The 18063-nt window shown below is 53.4% G+C and overlaps 5 protein-coding genes across 5 annotated transcripts; 3 read left to right on the top strand and 2 right to left on the bottom strand.

Annotated features, from left to right (window-relative positions):
- Nucleotides 1-2538: 2538 nt before the first annotated feature.
- Nucleotides 2539-5416, top strand: EsH8_VII_000760 (uncharacterized protein; the record flags this gene model as incomplete). The annotated part of the gene is made up of 3 exons (XM_083270893.1): nucleotides 2539-2968; nucleotides 3021-3224; nucleotides 3276-5416. The coding sequence occupies 3 exons, from the start codon at nucleotides 2539-2541 to the stop codon at nucleotides 5414-5416; spliced, it is 2775 nt and encodes a 924-aa protein (XP_083128450.1).
- A 3933-nt stretch (nucleotides 5417-9349) lies between these two features.
- On the top strand, nucleotides 9350-10594 carry EsH8_VII_000759 (uncharacterized protein; the record flags this gene model as incomplete). Its single annotated transcript, XM_083270892.1, has 1 exon — nucleotides 9350-10594. One exon carries the CDS (start codon nucleotides 9350-9352, stop codon nucleotides 10592-10594), a length of 1245 nt encoding a protein of 414 aa, XP_083128449.1.
- A 1943-nt stretch (nucleotides 10595-12537) lies between these two features.
- Nucleotides 12538-14038, bottom strand: EsH8_VII_000758 (cyclophilin-like domain-containing protein; the record flags this gene model as incomplete). The annotated part of the gene is made up of 5 exons (XM_083270891.1): nucleotides 12538-12738; nucleotides 12858-12995; nucleotides 13087-13232; nucleotides 13664-13689; nucleotides 14001-14038. 5 exons carry the CDS (start codon nucleotides 14036-14038, stop codon nucleotides 12538-12540), a joined length of 549 nt encoding a protein of 182 aa, XP_083128448.1.
- A 1054-nt stretch (nucleotides 14039-15092) lies between these two features.
- Nucleotides 15093-15566, bottom strand: EsH8_VII_000757 (uncharacterized protein; the record flags this gene model as incomplete). The annotated part of the gene is made up of 1 exon (XM_083270890.1): nucleotides 15093-15566. The coding sequence occupies one exon, from the start codon at nucleotides 15564-15566 to the stop codon at nucleotides 15093-15095; it is 474 nt and encodes a 157-aa protein (XP_083128447.1).
- Nucleotides 15567-16818: 1252 nt separating this feature from the next.
- Nucleotides 16819-17298, top strand: EsH8_VII_000756 (nuclear transport factor 2 family protein; the record flags this gene model as incomplete). Its single annotated transcript, XM_083270889.1, has 1 exon — nucleotides 16819-17298. The coding sequence occupies one exon, from the start codon at nucleotides 16819-16821 to the stop codon at nucleotides 17296-17298; it is 480 nt and encodes a 159-aa protein (XP_083128446.1).
- Between the last annotated feature and the right edge of the window lie 765 nt (nucleotides 17299-18063).

Here is an 18063-nt window from a genome sequence, read left to right as displayed (position 1 = left end):
GAGGAGGCAAGGAAGGGATATCAGGAACATCAACAACCCGAAGAGGAGAAAGTAAAAAAGAATCCAATCGGTGCCTTTGCAATGGCACCATCACCTCGCACCAATTTCTGTCCAGCTGTACCATTTTCGCGTCATTCTCGGTCCCGCAAGTGACAATACCACCACATGAAAAGCAAAAAATCAGGTACTGTTTTTCCCTGCTGCCCCTTTGGACGTTACTTTCTTTAACTCCAGTGGCTGTCCCCATATGTAATTCTGTACGCACATCTGTCTCGCTCATCCCTGGCCCCGAGACTTGGTCCATGCCCACCCCTTGTCACCCTTCCGATCAATTTTACCTTCCAGTCTGCCTCCTGCAAAAAATAAACCGTCCCGCTATTGGGCCCTTCCCCATACCATGCAGCGACGGGAACCAAGGAGTTGGTCAAACGGTGGGGTTCCAGAGGGCGAGTGCTACTCACTACATTTTTCGTCTTTCGTCACTGCCTTGCTCCGTGCTCCAAACATCAAGTGGCAATAGCCTCAAATCGTGGGAACCGCATCCACCATTGCCAGCAGACCTTGACAGAATGGGGGATGGCGAGGGGTACAAGAAACCAGAGACCCAAGACGCTTCTGTTTTTCATTTGCCTCCTCTGCCTGTTCGGCTACTGTTCCTGCTCGCCTCCTTGACCCGCACATCAGGAATGCATCTCTCCCCCTCCTTGGTGCTTTGTCTCCTTCTAATCTGACCAACATACCAGTGTCGTTGTACGCTACCCCCCTTATCTCCTCATGTTTCTAATTGCCTCCTCTATTCTTTCTTGCTTCCATCTGTTATCACGTATCTAGTTTTATAAGGCTCTGGGAGAGAGGCTCGGGCGCGGCCCACCGTAAGAAAGACTAAAAAGAGCACCGCTTTCTCTTCCCCTTCTAACTTTGCCTCTTCAGAGAGCAGAAACTTCAACCAGAGGAGTCTGGATGAGCGATTGTGGTGGTAGGTAGTGGGTGGCGCGTGCAGGTCCAAAATCGTAGCTTAGTTCGCCCAACTTAGCCCCCATGAAGCAAACGTTCCTCGGACCAACCCCCTTGCATGCCAGCGCCTCGATCTACCTACCCCTCCAGCTCCTTTAGCTCCTTCAATTCCCATGTGGATTGACCCTGGTCAACTTGACAGACCTCCATGCACACACTTAGGAGTGAAGGGCAAAGGGAAGTCCAACGGCCCCATCTTGGCCCTTTTTTTACTCGGGGGGGTGGCCAGCACGGATTGATGCCTTCTTCGAGTCGTCAAGTCATGTCAGTCAGATAGATTCAGGAAAGTCAGGACCAGGACGTCTTTGGATTTGCTAATACAGTCACCCTCCTCCCTCTTCTCCTCTGACAAGCACGCCCCCAGCCCTGTCCTTCTCCATGCTGCTCACTACATCCCGCCCTCTCTCTCCTTCCCTCTCACCCTGGCTAGTTCCCCTCGGAGCCTCGATCCGACCTAGCCCGCCGGAGCTTTCGGTTTACACCTACGTCTTCGTACTGTCCTGGAGATACTTGTCTCTCCCCCGCCATCCCTTCGCTCATTCTAGCCCCATCCCGCTTCAGCACTGCTGGCAGAGTGAGATCCGCTCTCCCCACTCAAGGGGTCTAGTCTCGCAGGAGTCTGGATTTTAGAGCCTCGAGCGGGGTTCACGAGCACATGTGCTATAGTTACTGTCCTAAGGAAGACAGGGTTGGGAGATGTTGACAAACTTACCCGGGGAATGAAAGAGGAGGACGATGAAGCAGAGGGCTACGAAGGGGTGTGTGTGTTGCCATCGATCTGGAACCCGGGGTGCCGAGCCAGAAGCCTCTCTCATATTTCGCCAGGTCATCGATCGCTCTCTCGGCAAGCTGCGGTGTTGCGGGCGTGCCTTTCAAGCGATCTCGTTCGTTCCCTCGCCTCCTCCTTTCAGACTTCGAGCGGGTGTACCTGAGCTCAGGAACTTATATTGACGTACGTCCCATGCCAGCTCCATTCCTTCCAACACCCTCGAGCCTGCTCTTCCATCTCCAGCATCTTTACATTTATGTGCTTGACAGCACAAGTGGGAGAAAATAGAAGACGCACCCAAAAATTGTCCCTGAATCTACGGAATCCAAACCAACGCTCCTTTATTTTCCGTTATCACAACCAGCAAACACCATATTCAGTTTCACTTTGCCATCATTCCTTTCCATTCCTGTCTTTCTCCAAAGAGAACCCACGAGGATTCCTGACCCCGGGGCATATTTCATTGGGAAAGACGCTTTGCAGTCTCTCCTCCACCCTTCACTTAGCAACAAAACCCTTGCCCGTCCCGTCACGAAATTCCTGGGGAGTCATTCCTTTCACCTTTTTTGCCTCCCAACTTTCTTCCATTCTTTCACCCAGTGGTCCCGTTCTTGTCAAGGAATCCGTTTACAATCCAGTTGGATCTTTCCCGTGGGGAAATAGAAAGAACGGACCAAGCTTGACACATCAACCACCCATACCATCATTCTGAAAGGAATCTTCAACAAGATATCACAACTACACGAGAGGCACAAATGGAGCACCCGCGCCCTGTGCTCCCTTCCCAGCCCTACTCCCCGTCGCCTATCTACAGCTACGACAGTAGACGATGTACGCCGACGGGGAGGCAGCCTCTAAGGGAGTCAACGGGCAATGCTCAGTCTGGCGGCTCTCACTTGGCCAGCCTAGCCTCGTCTTGTCGCAATAGCCCTCTCGGTCTCTTCTCGCCTGGCCTGACCAGCATACCAACTCCACCCATCGTCCCATCACAGGCGGGGGCGAACTATAGGAGCAGCAGCAGCCTCCGAAGGCCAGATGCCTTGCATCTGGCGAGACGAGGACGACATGATATCAATCCCATCTACTTTGCTCCGGAGTTCCGGCCTTACCGTGATAAGCAAGACCAAAAGGATCCCAACGAGAAACAAATCTGGCCTCGCGTGTTGGAGGATGCCTTTCTCGACTGTAAGATATCTCCAGTTCAGCGAAGTGATGCTATTTCTGACATCGCTCTTAGCTCTGCTCATTATTCCCCACATGGGGAGAAAGAAGTACAGCATGCAGGGGAAGCAGTTTGGGCGTAACATGCTCATTAGCGAGTACCTCTGGATTGCATACTGTTGCAGTTTGCAGCCTGGCCAGAAAGCAGAAGAGCGAAAAAGAAAGCAGGTGTCTAGTCACATCCAGGTTGTGAAGAAGATGTTTGAAAAGCATCGATGTTGTAAGTTCTCACTTGACGCTGACAACCTGGACGTAAACTAATATGCGACAGATCATTTCTTTTTCGTCAAGGACCCTGACAAAAGTGAAGCCCGCCTCAAGGATAACATGGAAGTTGCCTCTTTCAAGGACAATCCCGTCTTGATTGCTCTTGCTGAGGGTCGTCTTCCTGACGTGCGCCCCAACTATGAGTATTTTGCCCAGATCCTGGCCATGGACTCCCTCGTGGTCATGAGGCCGAAGACCGCCTGGATCTTCGTAGCCTCCACCAACGTTAGGATGGAAGATAATGGTAACGCATACGATCAAAATGGGAAACTTCTCGACCACGACTACTATCCCCACCTGGAAAAGAACCTGCACAAGGAGGACGGTCTGTCCCGAGGGCTCAATGGCAGCGTCCTCCTGCACGAATACAACCGCGAGCTGGCTCAAAAAGAGTCTGCGGCAGTCACCGAACTTTCTCAGGAATGGGAGGCGAAGTTCCCGCCTCTGCATAAATCGCTGGAGCATGCCATCCAAGACAACAAGTGGCTGGACATTTTGGAGATGACAGTGACACTTGAAATCCATCCCCGTAGCAACTTCCCTGCCGGCTCGGAGCTGAATGGCTTCGTAGAGCTGAGCATTTCACAACCTGCGCTTCAGAACCACCGTTGGAAGTGTATAACGAAGCTGGCAAGGCCGGAAGAGCTCCGCCGAGCTGACAACGAAGCTTGCATTGTCGAGCAAACGAGCGAGGTCGGTGTACAGTATACACACAGACCCGGGTGCCAAGAAAGCAAGTTCGAATGCGACTGCCGTAGCCGTCCCAGGCAGGACGTTCGCGTACCCTTCCCAGCAGCCGAGTGGGCCAGTATCCTCAGTACATGTGCCGGCTACCTTGAACCGGCCGATAATAAGTCTAAGACTGAGGAAGATGAGGAAAAGGCGAAGGCCTCGGAAGAGGCTGCGCTTGATGCGGAGCGCACAACAGCAGAGCTGATTCAGCAAGTCGGCATGTTCCAAGAGCTGTGGTCTTCCCCGCCTGACAATTCCGACCGACGAGTATGGACGCGTCGCGGAATCATCCTGTGGAAGTTCCGTACTATCCATGCATTTGACGACAAGTGGAACCCCATCTACGAGAAGCCGGCGCCACAGAAGGGCAGAAAGCCTGCGGACGAGGAAGATGAAGAGCAAAGCGCGTCTTCGCGACGTGGGGGCCGGTCGAAGCGGGTGTTCAACCCTCCCGGATCTACATGGCGGTTCCTGACCGCTCTGGACCCTGTCTCTCAGGCACACCAGCAGAATGTGTGCATCAACCCTGCGGCCGCACCGAGCCGCGATATGCTCATGGCCCCGACACCTCCTTATTCGCACCACCTCGCCGCTGTAATGAATGACAATCTCAGTTCCGCTTGGGAGTCAGTCACCATGCCCGGTCAACTGCCCAGCTTGGCATCTACTGGAACACTTGGACTGATGGATAACTTCTCGCACGGACTCGCAACGCCGCCCCCAACTGCATCGATACACTCGTCATACGCAAGTAGCTACGATGGCGCCCACGAGCTAGCGAGCGGGCCGCACCACCACCAACTTGACTTCCTCGCCGCAGCTTGCACCTCGTCAATGGACAACCAGAGCACGCTGGTCGCCGACATGGGGTCGGCTCCTGCTGATCCTTTCCTGTCGGCGACGGCGGGTATCCAAGTTTCAAGTGGCGTCGGTGTCGGCGTGTATGACGAAGGGGAGGTCGAAGGCATCTCCGATTGGGATACGGCGACCTCATCCTTCCATGGCATGAACCACTGGAACGGCTGGAACGAGTCTTCGGACGCAAAGACGCAGCAGTGGCAGAACGAGAACCAGCGCAGCACGGCTGCCAACGCGAACCTGTGGACGGAAAACAAGGACCACCAAACGTGGAATCAGCAGCCGTGGGCCCAGGCCGTCTCGGCAGTCGCTGCCGTGGCCGGCACAGACGGCAGATCCGGCTGGTCGCCAGTCGATCAGCAGCGCGGGCTGCCCTCGCTGGACCAGATCAGCCCGCTCAAGTCATTGGCCGGCAGGAAGAGGGCGCGCTCCAACAGTCTCGACATGGAGAATCGCGAGAACTACCCCGCCACGGCAATCCAGAAGTTAGTGCATCATCGAGCGCCGGCAGCTGTCATGGATGATGGCAATCACGGACATCGGAATTGGGAATGAAGTATCACACGATGGTTGAACAAATAAATCAAGAAGCTGGAAAGAAGGCAACTTGTCCTCGTGTAGAACTAGGAAGCAGTCATATGTAGCGGGCATCTGAGTAAGAAAAGGGGTGTTTGGGAATTTGCTGACTTGGTGGGATGACTGACGGCCGACTCATTTTATAAAACGCTCAAAAGACGGTCTCTTGAACGGGACAGGAAAAAAGTGTTTTGACGTATTAGAAAGAAACGACACCTTTGATACCATAATCATGTTATGCCGAGTGGAACTAGTATGGAGAATACTTGTAAGCTCAGGGAAAAAAAGAAAACAAATTGCATTGGTTTCCATATTGCGGTTACATTAGTCCGACAAGAAATCTTGTTTCTCCTGTCGCCGATCATGCCGACAACGTAGGTTTGGACGAGCAACTGGTTCAGAAAGCCGCTCGTCGGGATGAGATGAAACACCCAGAACGTGTTCGGGGAATGGCAGATTCTTCCTTGTCCTGTCCTTTGAACTCGAGTATCTGGCCGGTGTGGGGAGTTTTTATTGGACTTTTTTTTTCATCAGCGTTTGAGGTGATGGAAGCTTAAAGATCAGATGATCCTCATCGTGCCAAGACTTGTGTTTTGTGATACAACTGCCAGAATGTGGCTCCACGTTTCTTTGCTTTGACTATCATTCGCTTGATGCAGTTGAATGTGGACACCTTGTCGTGCCGCCCGGACATAACCACGATGGACTACCGGTACTCGATTATCGCTAGTGAGTGGGACAGGTCGTGGAGTTGCGTGTTTCATAGAAGCAAAAGGCGGATGAGACGGGCACGCGGATACCTATCGCAGTGTGTAATGTGAGCGCTCAGAAAAGGGCGATCAGTGGACAGGCGGAGGATGCTCGCAGGGTTTCCTTCTTCCCTAGGTTGGGACGGACGAGGGTTACGGATTGTGGTGTCAACAACGTGGACGGCAGGCGCAGATGAAACACTGCATGTCTGAACGTTGGTGACCGAGGTGTGTGATACTGCGAGGACGGCGAGAAAGGCGGAAAATAGGGGCTACAGACAGTAATCCTGTGACAGAAAATATGCAATCACGCAATGGCTTGTCGAAGAAGACGGCGAAGCCTCGATATCGACCCGATCGCCTGAAGTGAGGTTCGAGATAGTAGAGCAAGCGCTGTCAAAAACGCGTCTCAGCCACGATTTGACCGAAGCCGGTCCCCGAGATCTCGCGCTGGGGCAGACTTAAGTGGCAGTGGAGCACGAAGACGTAGACCGGGATGCGCACAGACAACGAGACAGGACGATTTGCGAAATCCCACCGAGGAGGATCAAATGCGATGTTTGCCGGGACAGGGCTTGATAGACGACGGATCCGGGCATGGGGCACGGGGGAATAGGTGACATTCTCTCAACGTTGAGAGGATAGACTAAGGTAGGGAGGGGCCATGAGAATGTGTTTCGCTTCGAGTTGTATTTCGCACTTCTAGACGCCGTCTCAGACGTCCAACGGTCCAAGCTTGTACTTAATCAGAAGGTTGCAGCTGCTTTGCTTGCCTGGACTTCGGTCCGTCTGGCTTGAACGGTGTTGGCTGGGGTCGTCGTGCCGATGCCCGTTGCCCGCTGGGATTAATGGTGTGGGTTGAATTCTTGTATACCCGTGACTCTGTTCGTAGCAAAAGGGACTGGGATTCTTGGTCCAAGGAGTGAGTGCACTTGCAATTGCGGATTTGGCATCAGAAAAGTCTGGCATCCATGGAGCACTGGTCAGCAGTCGCCCGAACGAAAGTGGGAACTGGACATTCCCCCCCTGCCGAGCCCATTCTCGTTGACCGTCTGGCGGCAGTCTGCGCCAACGGTATCCAATCGAGCAGGTTACCAGACCCTTGTTTCTGGCGGCGCGGCAAAGCAAAACAGAAATAAATGAAATGAGGCTGAGTCAGTCCAGCGGTGACGTTTGTGGATGCGAAAGAAGAAGCAACGACGAGAAGTGGACGACGGGAATGGCGTTCGCGGGTTGAAGGTGGAACGAGCAGAGAGCCCAGAAGCAGGCCAACTCTGTGGTGCCAATTTTGGCAGGCGCCGCAACGTGCAGGCGCTGGCTGCCAGTCAAAATGGCGGCGGACCCTTGCATCTGGAGCTCGCTTAATTCGAGCAAGGGCCGCATGGACCTGGTTGACTGGTTGAGGTGCATCAAGTCCTCTTGACTCTTCAAGAGGAGCGCGAGCCCCTTGTTCCAGACTTTGCAGTGAAGCATGGGGGCCGAGGTACTTTCCCCATATGTTTTGGCACGCAGAGATACTTGTTTCGCCGTTCGCCGCCCATCCCTGGTGCAGGACCGTGGCGGCTACTCAAGATCGGTGCCACTCCACGAGGGTCGGTACCTTACAGCAGCGGGACAGCAGCGCCGATTGGCGCATCTGGTCGCGCCCCACCCCGCGCAGAGCGTAGCGCAGGCCATCTCCCGTCAGGTTCCCACCACGCGACGACTGCCCGACCTCTACTAGTGTATGTCGTGCCTGTCGGTCTACCTCGCCAAGTCACCCACTTTGAACTTCAACCGTTCCTTGTCAAACACTACCCTTGGGTCATTCCGAGCATCGGGCTCGACTGGCGCCCAGCACCTCGCATTGGAAACATGCGCTTTCCTTCGTCCCATAGTAGGCCCCGTTCGACCCTATGGCCGGCCGCCGGCATTCGAGCGGTCCTGCTCGCTCTTTGGCCATAGCCCCCCCTGTCCGAGTGCCCATGCCCATCCAGTCCTCACCGTTGTCGTTTTGGATCGCAACTCCCACGATGCGCTGCATGGGTGTTTGCATGTCGCTTGAGGCCCCGTCTGCGTCGATCATGGCTCTCCTCCGCATGTCAAGCAGTAATGGGCGAGAAAAGTGTGAGTCTAGATGTGTAGGGATATCCAAGGCAAGGCGGCAGGTGTGAGCCATGCCACCGGGGTGACAGCCATGATATTAAACCCAGCCCGGCCTCGCATCCCAAAATGGTTTCGACCTCACCTCCTCACCCATCAAACGCCTCTTTTTCTGGCCTCGCCAATTTACCGGAGAAAGAAGAAACAATTGCATTGTTTCCTTTCCCGAGGCCCATTCTTCAGACCGCCTAATCTCCGTGGCTTTTGTCGTACGCGCTTGCGCTTGGTCTTGAGGCAGGCAGGCACCTTCCTTTATCCGTTCATTGATCCTTCCTCCGAACAAAAGTCGACTGCTCGCTCTTGCCTTGCCTTCAATCTCACCTTTCACCGCCGCCCCACGTTGACCGTTGACCGAGAGAATCGCATTGGGTCTCGACCATTTGCCCTATGTAGTTGCACAACGCGGCCGCCCTTTTTTTATTCTCTTTCTCCTTCTATTCTTGACTCAGCTGGAACCTGACTGCGCCGGTCGTTTTAATCATAACAAAGTTAACACTTCAACAAACAAACTACTTGTTCTTGTCCAGGAAGCACTCAGGCCGACAATATCTACCTTCCTCGCCGAGAATCCTTACTTAAAAGCCCTCGTGGTTTCCTAGACCAGGCTTCTTCTCGACCAGATCAGAACATCAAAACACAACAACCACACAAAAACAACAACCGCCTCACTTTCTATTCGACTCTTCTGGAAGTCTCGAAAATATTTCACTGCGCTCCTTCCTGCACAATATTCCAACTCTCTCGGTTCGTCTTACCTCCTTCTTTCCTGCTCGCAACCACCACAAACCCTAACTCTTTATTTTCTTCAGTCACTCACCCACTCTCTTTGTGACCTCTTGGAATTCATCATCCATACACAAATTCTCTCTCTCCCTCTCTCCCCCTTGGTCCTTTCGATCACTCTTCATCAGATCTTCACTTCCGTTCACTCTGCGAGTATCAAGTATATCTCCAAAAACAAAAAACAAAAAACCCCCCATTCACACAAACTCTCACATCCCATCCCCAAACAACATTCACAATGGCGCGCTTTAACTCACTCGCCCTGATTGTGGCTACCCTGCTGGGTGGTCCTCAGCTCGTCTCATCTCACACCTGGGTCGAGCAGCTCAACCGAGTCGCATCCAACGGAACCCTTGTTGGTCCTAATGGCTTCCCCAGTGGATGGACCGGCCGCCAGTCGGGAGCCTTCAACGACGCTACGTTTACCAACCGTATCCCGGGTGATGGCTTTGCGATGTGCAAGCAGACTCTGGGCCAGCAGGTTGGCGGCTTTCCTGCCCTCACAGCTGCTCCTGGTGACTTTGTCTCCCTTCGCTACCAGGAGAACGGCCACGTCACGATCCCTGACACCCCCGCCAACAAGCCTCTCAACCGTGGTACTGTATTCATCTACGGTACCACCGAGCCCAAGGGTTCTGATACCCTCTTCGATGTTCATCGACAGTGGACCACCGATGGCAAGGGCGGCGATGGACGTGGTCGACTGTTGGCCACTCGCAACTACGATGACGGCCAGTGCTACCAGATCAATGACAAGGCCATCTCTAAGCAGCGCCAGGGTCAGTTCCCCCACGAGGCTGCCCAGCCCAACGGTCAAGATGTCTGGTGCCAGTCGGCCGTCCAGCTGCCTGAGGACCTCACCCAAAACTCTGAGTACACCTTGTATTGGGTCTGGTCCTGGCCTACCCTCAAGGAGTCTGCCGTCGCAGCCTCCAAGAACGGCCAGTTCGCCGATTTCCCCTCCGGCTTCCAGGGGGACAAGCGCGCTCTTACTTCCGACGATGTCACCACCGCTGAGCTCTACACCAGCTGCTCGACCATCAAAGTCCAGGGTGAGAAGCTTGTCAGTGGTGTCCAGGGAGCTTCGATCTCGAACACTTTGGCTGCGTTCACCTTCTCTGATAAGACGGACTACAACAACAACGCCATCAAGGAGCAGCTCCAGAACCAGTTCCTTGTCAACGTCGATAGCGAGGCTACTCCTAGCAACGGCACTCAGAGCAGCGCTCCGACTACCGCCCCGACTCCTACCACCTCTGCTGGAGTCGCCGACAGCATTGGCAATGCTCGAATTGTCACTGTCACTGCCCCGCCCGTGACTCTCTATTCGATGATCACTGTGACCGTCCCTGCTCAGTCGACTCCCACCCAGAATCCTGCCGGTGGCGAGGGTGCTGCCCAGGCCAGCATCAGCCCCACTCCCTTCCTCAAGGGACGCCACGTCCGAGGCAAAGACTCTTGGAACTTCAACCAGTACAACTAAGGGACACATATTCTCAATGACCCTTTCTTAAATTGTCCTCCAAGAGTCAACATTCAAATGCCGGCCTAGCTTGCAGCGATTATCTCTGCATTCGCCTCGGCACGGCATTATTCAAGTTTCGGGCTTAACAACTTTCTTTGTTTTTCTTTTCTTTTTCTATTCATCGTCATGATCACCAATACCCAGCATGGCCGGCCACTCTACAGTCTTGGAGTTCGGGCTCTTTTTTTCCATTCAGCCATACAGCACATACAAAAGGTTACAGGCATCCGTTCTCTTCAGCTTTCCAGCATCGCGGTTACGGAATTGGACAAAAGTCATGGCAGGCGTATGAAGGCTACATTTCGGATTTCGAGCATCGCCCCGGGGGAAGATGGGCAAGGTTTTCTTTCAGGACTCAGGCATATAAACGGAATGGCATTTCCGGCGGCGTTGGAGGTTAAAGGATGATACCAACTTCTTTTTTCTTTCCTTGCTTTTCTTGTCTCGAGGGTTTTTTTCTCTCTTTCTCTCTTCAGGTTCGGTTCTTTCAAACAATTTTCACAGGTCTCCATGAGGTTTGTTCTGGAGGCCTTGAGGTATGACTCGGGGTTTTCTCCCTTGATGAAACGCTTCTATCTACGCCTATTCGGTCTTGTGTCTTCCTTAGAGTTAAGTGGCTTGATGCTGCGCTTGAGGGACATGCGATGGACTACGGATAGTATGGGACGGAAATGAGGCAACGCATCAGATGATTATGGAACACAGAGGCTACACACCAGGACTAGAGGTTTTAGTGAAATGGAAGCCAGTTCAACAACTTCCTTCGTATTCAGTATGCAACAGTGACGATGCGTGATTGTTTCGATCGTGATGTAGCAGGCCCACTGCCTGGCCTCCCTCAACCCCGTGTGCGGTCCACCTTTGCTGACGATATCTTATCAGTGACCATGAACCAAAGGGGCTGTGATGGCAGCAAAGGTAACAAGTCCGTCCCCAGGTAAAACATTGGGGGCTGGCACATAAAAGCATGTGCCAAGTGAGCACGGTGTTAATATCGCTAGCGACACGGGAGGATGAGAGGGAGAGAGTGTCTCCTCCCAATGGCGAAATCGCGGTGTTCCCCTCGACGAACTGCAGTTCTAAATTTGTCTCATTGTTGTTAAACAGGGTAATAGCCCCCTGCCGTAACGATGGCTAGGTCTAGCATTTAGATACTTGACGAGGCTGGCAAGGCTGACAAGGCCCCCGCGTGGTTAAGAAGAGCCTCCTCGGCCCTGGCGTGACCCTCTGAGACTTCTCCACCTTGAGTGCTTGTGTTGGTTGAACCCTTCCAAATCGGAAAAAACACGTTGACGGCCTAGGTGACCCTTAGCCTCCGATGACGAAGCCTGGCAGGCGTGCATTTCTTGCGTGCTGCAGTATCTGGGATTGAAGTTCAAGTTTGTACTTAGGGTGCTTCAACCGGATTGGGTGCACGACATCAGCCATGGACTTGTGACTTCTTCAACTCTCCGTTATATATGCATACGAAGGGAACGGAGATGTTACGTGATGTTCTGGTCGACGATGGCACGGGGCATTGTAATCCTGCAAGGACATAATGAACCTGGCTGTATTTGTATATATCTCTGCAAGTTCACTGTTCCCCGCTCCTTCTTTGGGGGTCAACTGGGCAAACCAAGCCAGGAACCGGAGAGCAGATGTAAACCGCAAGAAACCTGGAATAAAATATTCGGTGGATCTGAGAAGAAACAATGGCGCTCCTCTCCTTTCGTGGCTGGATTTGCCAGTCTCCGATGTGATCGTGCCTCTCCACGCACTCGGCCATGACTACCATGACCATGGAGACTAGCCCACGATCACCCCTGGTGGCCCCACGCTATGGATTTCTATTACCTTATCCGGACCTTGGAGTGCCTTTCTTTCATGCCCGCGCTCACTATCTGTGACGAGGAGGCAGCTCACATCTCGCCGCACTGCGCGATGACCACGTCCTGGTTGGGCTGGTCCTTGCCGCGATATCCCGTCTTGGTGGCCTCCATCATCTTGACGATGTCCATGCCGTCGACCACCTTTCCGAACACGACGTGCTTGTTGTCCAGGAAGGGCGTCGGGACGGTTGTGATGAAGAACTGTGAGCCGTTGGTGTTGGGGCCGGCATTCTACACGTAATAGTCTGTCAGTCGAGCATCATTACTGAAATGGAATACAGGGTGTGTGCTTGAGAAAGGGGGCTGCCGACGAGTCGCGCAGTGGAAGGGGGTTGCCCAAGGTAACGTACGGCCATGGACAGCAGACCCGGCTGGTCATGCTTCAGGTTGAAGTTCTCATCCGCGAACTTCGAGGTTCCGTAGATACACACGGAGCCGGTGCCGTCGCCGTTGAGGAAGTCGCCGCCCTGGCACATGAAGCCTTGGATCTGCAAGCATGTTAGTGTCGGGACTCCCACATCCTGACGTGGCCGAAATCGTTGCTCCGGCCGTGCGGGGGGATGGCAGAGTCAAACTCACTATCCGGTGGAACTTGGAGCCCTTGTAGCCCTGCGGCCGGCCCCTCGCGTCCTTGGACTCGCCGGTGCAGAACTGGCGAAAATTCTCGGCCGTCTTGGGCACGACATCATTGAAAAGCTCGAAGGTGACGCGGCCCAGAGGCTCACCTACGACGGGAATATGTTAGGAAAGGGTGTCAGACTAAACGGCAAGGAGGGTCTCCTTCGCCGGGGTGCTCGGAGGAGGGGAATCGAAGGCATAGGAGAGTAAGCCAAAGGGCCGAAGAGGCCACAACCACAAGGTCAGAATGCAGAGCCACGATTACCGTCATCGATGGCAGTGCGGCCATTAGGGAGTCGCTAGGGTCCCGTTTCAACGACAGGCACTTGCCTCGTGATAGCAGCCCGGCACGTAGGGCAGAACCTTTCCGACTAGGCGGTCTCTCTCGGCATATGCACACGTGCACGACCTCTGCGAATGGCTTCAACACCCCAAGGCTTTCTCGGCCCAAGTCCAAGACGTTGAAACCCCTCCCTTCCCCCGCATCATCCGAGAAAGACTGTGTCTGATAGCCTGATGAGGAAAGGTCGCTACATACCGCCAAGCGTGATATCAAAAAAGACCCTGTTGACGTGATGCGTTAGCACTGAGCTGGCGAGAAGGCGCAGACTGCAAATCGAGATAACGGGGCGCCCTTCTCACCCGCTCATGGAGTTGGGTGGTGTGGACTCGTGGAGCTCAGCCACCGATGAGACGACCACAGTCATGAACCCATGCTCGCGGGTGCGTCGATGAGAGGATAGGAAGCTGAGTGAGAGAGAAGGGCAGGAGGCGGAGCTCGATGCAGCCAAGACTCCGCAGAAATCCAAATCCGTTCGAGTGAATTGGGGCTGGGCGGGAACTCGGGGGAAAAAGCAGTATTGGGTTCGACTTACAGCGGGTTGCCGGATTCCGGGAGCTTCGTGGGAGGCATGGCTGGGTTAATCACTTGGGTATCCGTCGTGTGGGAACGGGGTTGGGAGAAGAGAACCGCTCCGTTCGTTCAGTGTTTGTTCTTGCGCGCGCGCAAGGGGGGGCTGTGTACGGAAGCGGATGGAAAAGGTGGTACCGAACAATGCCCTGAAATTGAGTTTGGGGATTCGCTGTAGATGAACCTTGGTGGAGCCGAGAAAGAGGGGACCTGAGCCGGGCTGTCGGAACGGGGGTGAAATTTGCGGAGACATCCGCCCCGGAGCGCGTCATCGGGATGCAGCGGTTGTGCGGAGCGTGTGGTTGACTGGAGGGATCTACCTAAATGGGCTTTTCTATTAATCACCTAAGAATGCCTCAGATCAGGGCCTGCAAGTCATCCTTGACCTAAGAGTGCTGTTGACTTGTTTCTTTCCTGATTATCGGTCCATCTGCTGGCTATCAAGAGATCTGGGAGGGCTTGCAATTCCAACAGCATCCCAACTATCGTAGGGCATGACCTTGTGGACAAACTCAGAATTAAAATAGTAAGTGATATTGTATGATTAGAGAATACATAGAAGAAACGGCGTAACTCGATTTTCCTCATACTATTCTACGTAGCAATTTGGAGGGTTTTGTGCCCGCCTCAGAATAGTATCTATTTGGTCGATGACTACATACTTCTTGCCCATGATACTATACGCCTGGAAATCGGGACACGTGTACAGCGGTGCGACCCTGGTTGTGAATATGTACTCCAAAGCGAATGCCACCTAATATGTTTCCATGTTAAGCTAAATTCAAAGGCAAGGCAGACATTAAGTCAGGTCTGCTTGATAGCCAACTACATTGAACTGTTTTCCATTCCGGCAACACATACTAACACCCTTAAACCACCGAAGCACCTCACGCAGATTTAACAATTGGAGAACTCGGGATTGCGTCTGCTCTCTGGTGTAGGGCTCGTCTGTACGTACACACAAAAGATGCGCCCCATTCGAGGTAAATGATGATACAAAGAATGTCAATACCGGGTTAAAAAACGCTCAGTTACTGTATCGACTCTTTCAATAAATCTACCAGATTGGCAGCGGGTTGATAGCGTCCGCAGGCTTCGCCATATATATGCTCCAGTGCTCCATGATGCAAGTGCCCTCCATACGCCAGAGGTCGACCCAGCCAAGGGGATTCGGGTTCCCATCCTGGTCGACCCGCTGGAAGATCCAGGCGTACTGGTTATCGATTCCCTTGTTGATGATGGTAAAGTTGACAGAGTTGGGTTCGAGGGTGTTGAGGAAGTCTAGTGCATTCTGTCTCCCGGAGACAACGTAAGGGTCGTGCTGGATGTAACCTTCGTCGTAGTGCCGCATGATGCCTTCCTCGTACCTCTGTTCGACGATGATCGTCTGGACCGCCTCCTCGAAGATGGCCCGCTGCTGCTCCGCGGTCGCTGGGCGTGATGGGCAGTACGACTCTGTGATGTTCGACTTAGTCGCTCGCTCGGCCGAGACGGCCGAAGCCAGTAACAGGAGAGTGGTGGCCAACTTCATGGCGGAGGTTTCAGTAAAGTCGAGTTTCTCTTACTCTACGAGGCTTAAGCGAAAGATTGTACTTGGAAATAGGTAATCGGGATGGTGGGAAGTGCCATGGTTCCTCCAGACAAAGGTCGGACTGCGCATCTCTTATGGACTTGGGCCATCGTGAAAAGCCGTCTCGCATGAAGCATGATTTGAAGCGAAGACTGCGAGGACGCTCAACGGCGGGACTATCCGTTGTTGATTATGGAATGCGGAAACAAATGCCTTCGCTAGAGTGGACTATTAATCTGTCTCGTTAAACTTCATCCGCCTTCTTCCCAGGGCCGTTAGATGACGGGTGGAGACGCTGGGAGGATTATCAGCAAACGCAACACGAACGCAGACTGTCGATAACAAACATGAGGTCAAGTCGAGCTGGGGTAGCGGTTCTTTGTCATCCGCTTACATAGATCTTCAACCCTAGCTGTCTCCTTGTCAGGCCCGCAGAGGTGCATCGGGATTGATGGATCATGTAGTACCGCGTTGCTAGCGGCTGGCGGGAGCGGGTGAGCGGCGCATGAGACAGCGAGATTGATATATTTCTTGGTGCCAAATGATTTAGAAACGATGATTGCCTTGGCTTTCACCCCACAAAGTGTGTGGCTACAGAAGGAGAAACAGAAAGAGCCCGTCAACGTGATATTATACCGGCTACGTAAATGGTTAATCTGCATTTTATCTCGTCGGTTTGAACTACTACAGGTAGCTAGTACTTGACTCTGCCATCCCACGAGGCTTAGGTTATGCGATAGACCAAACACCGACTCCCAAACCGTCTATAGAAGCCAGCAAACTTACTGTTGCAGCTGTCCAGGCCCAAGAGGTGTCCAACGGTACTCTCACATATTATTTACAGAGCGGTGTTGCTCATCCAAAGCGCGAGTGGGACCGTGATGCGCGCGCGGCTATTATTCATGCCAGAAGCTTAAATTCTCTTTAATTGCACTCAACTCCGGACTGCTCCGCAAACCACTATCATCTATAATTTGTTTGCGGAATCTTTCCCTTCGTTCCCATCAGCTGGTGACAAAGCCCGGATGCTCATTTTTGGCGATTAACATCCGCCAGTCCAGGAGAAAGACATGATAAAAAAGCAATGGAACCAGGCATCTAAACGGGTGAAAAACTGGACAGCTGGCTTACTCTCATATTGACAATCAACTCAGTTTACCAAAACTCCAAGGAAAAACCAAATAAGCATCAAAAGAAAACCAAAGCCGCAAAGATGAAGTCCTCCATCCTGTTCATGGTGTGCAGCGCCCTCGCAGGCGTGGTATACGCCGCCCCCAAGGGCGCGCAGCTAAGCGCCCCATACTGCCCATCCCGCCCAGCAACATCGGCGCAAGTCGAGCAAATCTTCTACCAAGCCGTCCAGAAGCTCTACGTCGACCGCAACGGCACCCAGTACGCCCTCGACCACCTGGCGGAGGACTACATCCAGCGCAACCCGTACGTGCTCTCCGGCCGCGACAACGCCGTCGCGGGCCTGGCCTTCGTGTCCCCGGAGACGGTCAACTTTACCATTCTCAACACGGCATTCAAGGAGAACATCGGCTTCGTCCACTTCAAGATGGATGTGAAGGGCCAAGAGAAGCCGACGGCTGTGGTGGATGTGCTCAGGTTCGAAGGGACCTGTATCCAGGAGCATTGGGACGTCATGCAGCAGAGACCTGACGATGCGGTAAACCCCTTGGAGATGTGGTAGAGATGAGCTGCACCTTCTTCAGAAGACGGTGGGGCAAAATAGGGAGGGGAAAAGAGAAGAAAGGAGGGGGAAGAAAACAACAACAAAAGGGAAGAAGAAAAAGGCCAATGTCTGGTGCCGCTGGACCCTGAAAATCTCGGAAGGGTTCGTCTCTCCTGCCGGCTCTCCCACGGACATCCCCCGTTCCGGAGCCGGGGGTCGCCGAAGATAAATTGCTGACAAGGTGCCCCGACCAGCGCTGACACTATGCGTACAACACGACGTGCAGAGTCCCTTGACTCGGGGATGTCATGGGCAACTTAGCTTGGCAAGGGCCCGCCAGACAAACAAAAATTTAATATTAAGCTTCTTCGCCTATGTTTACAAGGCAAAAAAAATATGACAGAAACCAAATAAAAAAATTAAAAAAGATTTCAAACTATACGAAAAAGCTTGGTCGTTGTTGAAACAATAGATCAGCCACACGAGCTAGTGTAAGCCCCCTCAAGAACCCAGCGGGCTGCCAGAAAATATTGATTGGCGTCGGGTTCGTCTTCGTGACCAGGGATTCCCCTCCGCAAAACCCACTCAGTCGTCCTCAAAGTGCCCCTCTCTCGCTGTTGAGCAAGGGGGCAGGCAGGCACTACGTAAGTGAAGCGACAATACGCGGTTTCTCGGCGTGCTGCACATGGACCCACGTATAGCGTGGTTTTCTCACCTTATCGCCCTGCCTTGTCTCCGAAGACTGCCCAGCTGACAGAGCGCTGCGGTCTGCTGGGGGATGCG

Source organism: Colletotrichum jinshuiense, chromosome 7, assembly GCF_051148585.1.
Source record: "Colletotrichum jinshuiense chromosome 7, complete sequence".
NCBI lineage: Eukaryota > Fungi > Ascomycota > Sordariomycetes > Glomerellales > Glomerellaceae > Colletotrichum > Colletotrichum jinshuiense.
The sequence above is the reverse complement of the archived record's forward strand: the minus strand, read 5'-3'. Positions and strand labels throughout refer to the sequence as shown.